Source organism: Phocoena phocoena, chromosome X, assembly GCF_963924675.1.
Source record: "Phocoena phocoena chromosome X, mPhoPho1.1, whole genome shotgun sequence".
NCBI lineage: Eukaryota > Metazoa > Chordata > Mammalia > Artiodactyla > Phocoenidae > Phocoena > Phocoena phocoena.
The window spans coordinates 127873028-127875614 of NC_089240.1; the positions used below are offsets into that span (position 1 = coordinate 127873028).

General features: G+C 55.5%; 1 protein-coding gene across 1 annotated transcript; it reads left to right on the forward strand.

The window, feature by feature from the left end:
- Nucleotides 1-609: 609 nt before the first annotated feature.
- On the forward strand, nucleotides 610-1737 carry ZNF275 (zinc finger protein 275). The gene has a single exon (XM_065901249.1). It carries the CDS (start codon nucleotides 610-612, stop codon nucleotides 1735-1737), a length of 1128 nt encoding a protein of 375 aa, XP_065757321.1.
- The last annotated feature ends 850 nt before the right edge of the window (nucleotides 1738-2587 follow it).

Genomic DNA, 2587 nt, shown 5'->3' on the forward strand with positions numbered 1-2587 from the left:
ACAGCCCCTGGAAGGAGCCGACTGTTGGGAAAGGCGTTTTAAATGGAGGAATGACTTGCCTAAGGGAACAGCCAACCCAGCCTTTGGGGATTGAAAGGCTCTCCCCTTCAGAGGCCCTGAGCCATTCCTACTCGATCCTGATGTCATCTCTGGATGCTGCCATAGCTTGTTTCCTTTTCCGCAAGCAGGAGTTCCTGTTTTGAATCCCGACTTGGTCTCTCACCTGGTGCAAGTCAGACCCATCCCCTCGCGTGGACCGAGCTGAGCATTCAGGTGAGTAGAAAAGAAACCTGAAGAAATGTCAGGGCATCACTGGGGAGGCCCAGGTGAGCCCTTGGGGTGGGAGTGGCGTGCCTGCCCCTCAATCACCTTGACAGGGAGCATCCGGCAATCGGGCCCTTATGCCCCTTCCATCTCCCGCGCTTGTTTCCAGCTGGGTGGGGAGCCACCATCCTGCCCCAGTGGCCCCCAGGCCCGATGCTCGGCAGCTGTCTCAGGAGGAAAGTGATTGTTGACAAAGGAGAGTAACCGCCTTCCTTCCGCCTCGGCAGAGTGCAGTGTCTTGTGGTTTTCATTTCAGAAAGCATCTGGGTGACCCAGCCGCCGAGGATGGGTGAAGTCGCCCGGTCACAGGAGATGGCGTCCACGAGCTCCCCGACGGCCAGCGAGCACAGCCCTGAGGTCAAACAGAACGGGGACTCTGAGGGGAGGGGAGGGAGCCCCCAGAATCTACCTGTAGAACATCATTTTGCATGTAAAGAGTGTGGGGATGCCTTTCGGCTTAAGGTCCTCCTCGTGCAGCACCAGCGAATTCACAGTGAGGAAAAGGGCTGGGCATGCGGCGATTGCGGGCAGGCTTTTCGCGGGGTGTCTGAGTTCAACGAGCACCGGAAGAGCCACGTGGCGGCAGAGCCCCGGCCGGGCCCCAGCCGGGCCCTTGACGAGGCCGTGGAGCAGAGGGAGCCAATGGAGAGGGAGGCGAAGCCCTTCGAGTGTGAAGAATGCGGGAAAAGGTTCAAGAAGAACGCGGGCCTCAGTCAGCATCTGCGCGTCCACAGCCGCGAGAAGCCCTTTGACTGCGAGGAATGCGGCCGCTCCTTCAAAGTCAACACCCACCTCTTTCGCCATCAGAAGCTGCATACTTCGGAGAAACCCTTTGCCTGCAAGACGTGCAGCAGGGATCTCCTGGATCGCCAGGAGTTTCTCAAGCACCAGCGGATGCACACCGGCCACCTGCCCTTCGACTGCGACGACTGCGGCAAGTCCTTCCGAGGGGTCAACGGCCTGGCCGAGCACCAGCGCATCCACAGCGGGGCCAAGCCCTACGGCTGCCCCCACTGCGGCAAGCTCTTCCGGAGGAGCTCAGAGCTCACCAAGCATCGGCGGATCCACACGGGCGAGAAGCCGTACGAGTGCAGCCAGTGCGGGAAGGCCTTCCGGCAGAGCTCCAGCCTCCTGGAGCACCAGCGCATCCACACCGGGGAGCGGCCCTACGCGTGTGGCGACTGCGGCAAGGCCTTCCGGGGGCCCTCCGACCTGATCAAACACCGGCGCATCCACAGCGGACTGAAACCCTACGAGTGCGACAAATGCGGGAAGGCCTTCCGCCGGAGCTCCGGCCTGAGTCGCCATCGGAGGACCCACAGCGGAGCAAGACGCTGCGAGCGCAGCGAGTGTGGCCGCGTGTTCAAGCGGCGGTCAGCGCTGCAGGAGCATCAGCCGGCCCACCGCGAGTAGGGGAGGCCCGCGGCCCCGTGGCCGGCAGCGGATTCCCTCGGGGCCCGGGGCCCTAGAGGGGGAGGGCAGAGTCAAAGGAGATGAACAGTTTTGTAGCGCTTATATATTTTCTCTTCAGAAAGGTTGAAACCAATTTATACTGCCACCAGCAATTTATAAGTGTTTGTGTTTCCCATCTTGCCTATCGAGAGTAGCTTCTACCATTTTGATTGAGTTTTGGCTGGTTCAGCTGGAATCGAGTACCTTCGAGGTATTTAAATGCACAGGCCTTGAATTGGAGAACGAGAGAAGAGAAACCCGGACGTGGGGGTGGAGCTCGGGATGCTTGGTCCTCTCCTGCAAGCTCCCCCTTCAAGGAAGCCGAGATCGATCGCCCCAAACTTTTTTGGCCTACTTGAATTTATAAATTTTTAGGGTTGTAAATAGAATAATCAAATGTCTTATAATATTTAATTTATTAATTTAGTTCTACATACATATTGTAAATCACATATCATATAGAATAATATATTAATTTAGAAAAGATTCCTTTTCTCCCTAGCTCCACTCCATGAGATCATTTTATCCTGATTCCTCGTATGCATTTCTAACCTCACCGTCTTCACCAACCCCAGAGGCCCTTTGGAGTCATCATTTTCAAAGCACACATCCAATGACTTCCATCCATCCGAGCTATGTGCCACATAGCACTGTGACAATCCCTGCACAAGGGTCTCACTAGAAACCGCCTCCCAAGCCATAAGTACAGGTTCATGTAACATTAGAATGATTGCTGTCGTTTTTTAATTTATTCTGTAGCTGTACAATGCAACCACTTAAGGTTTTCCTTTTTTTTTAATGACCTTTAAAA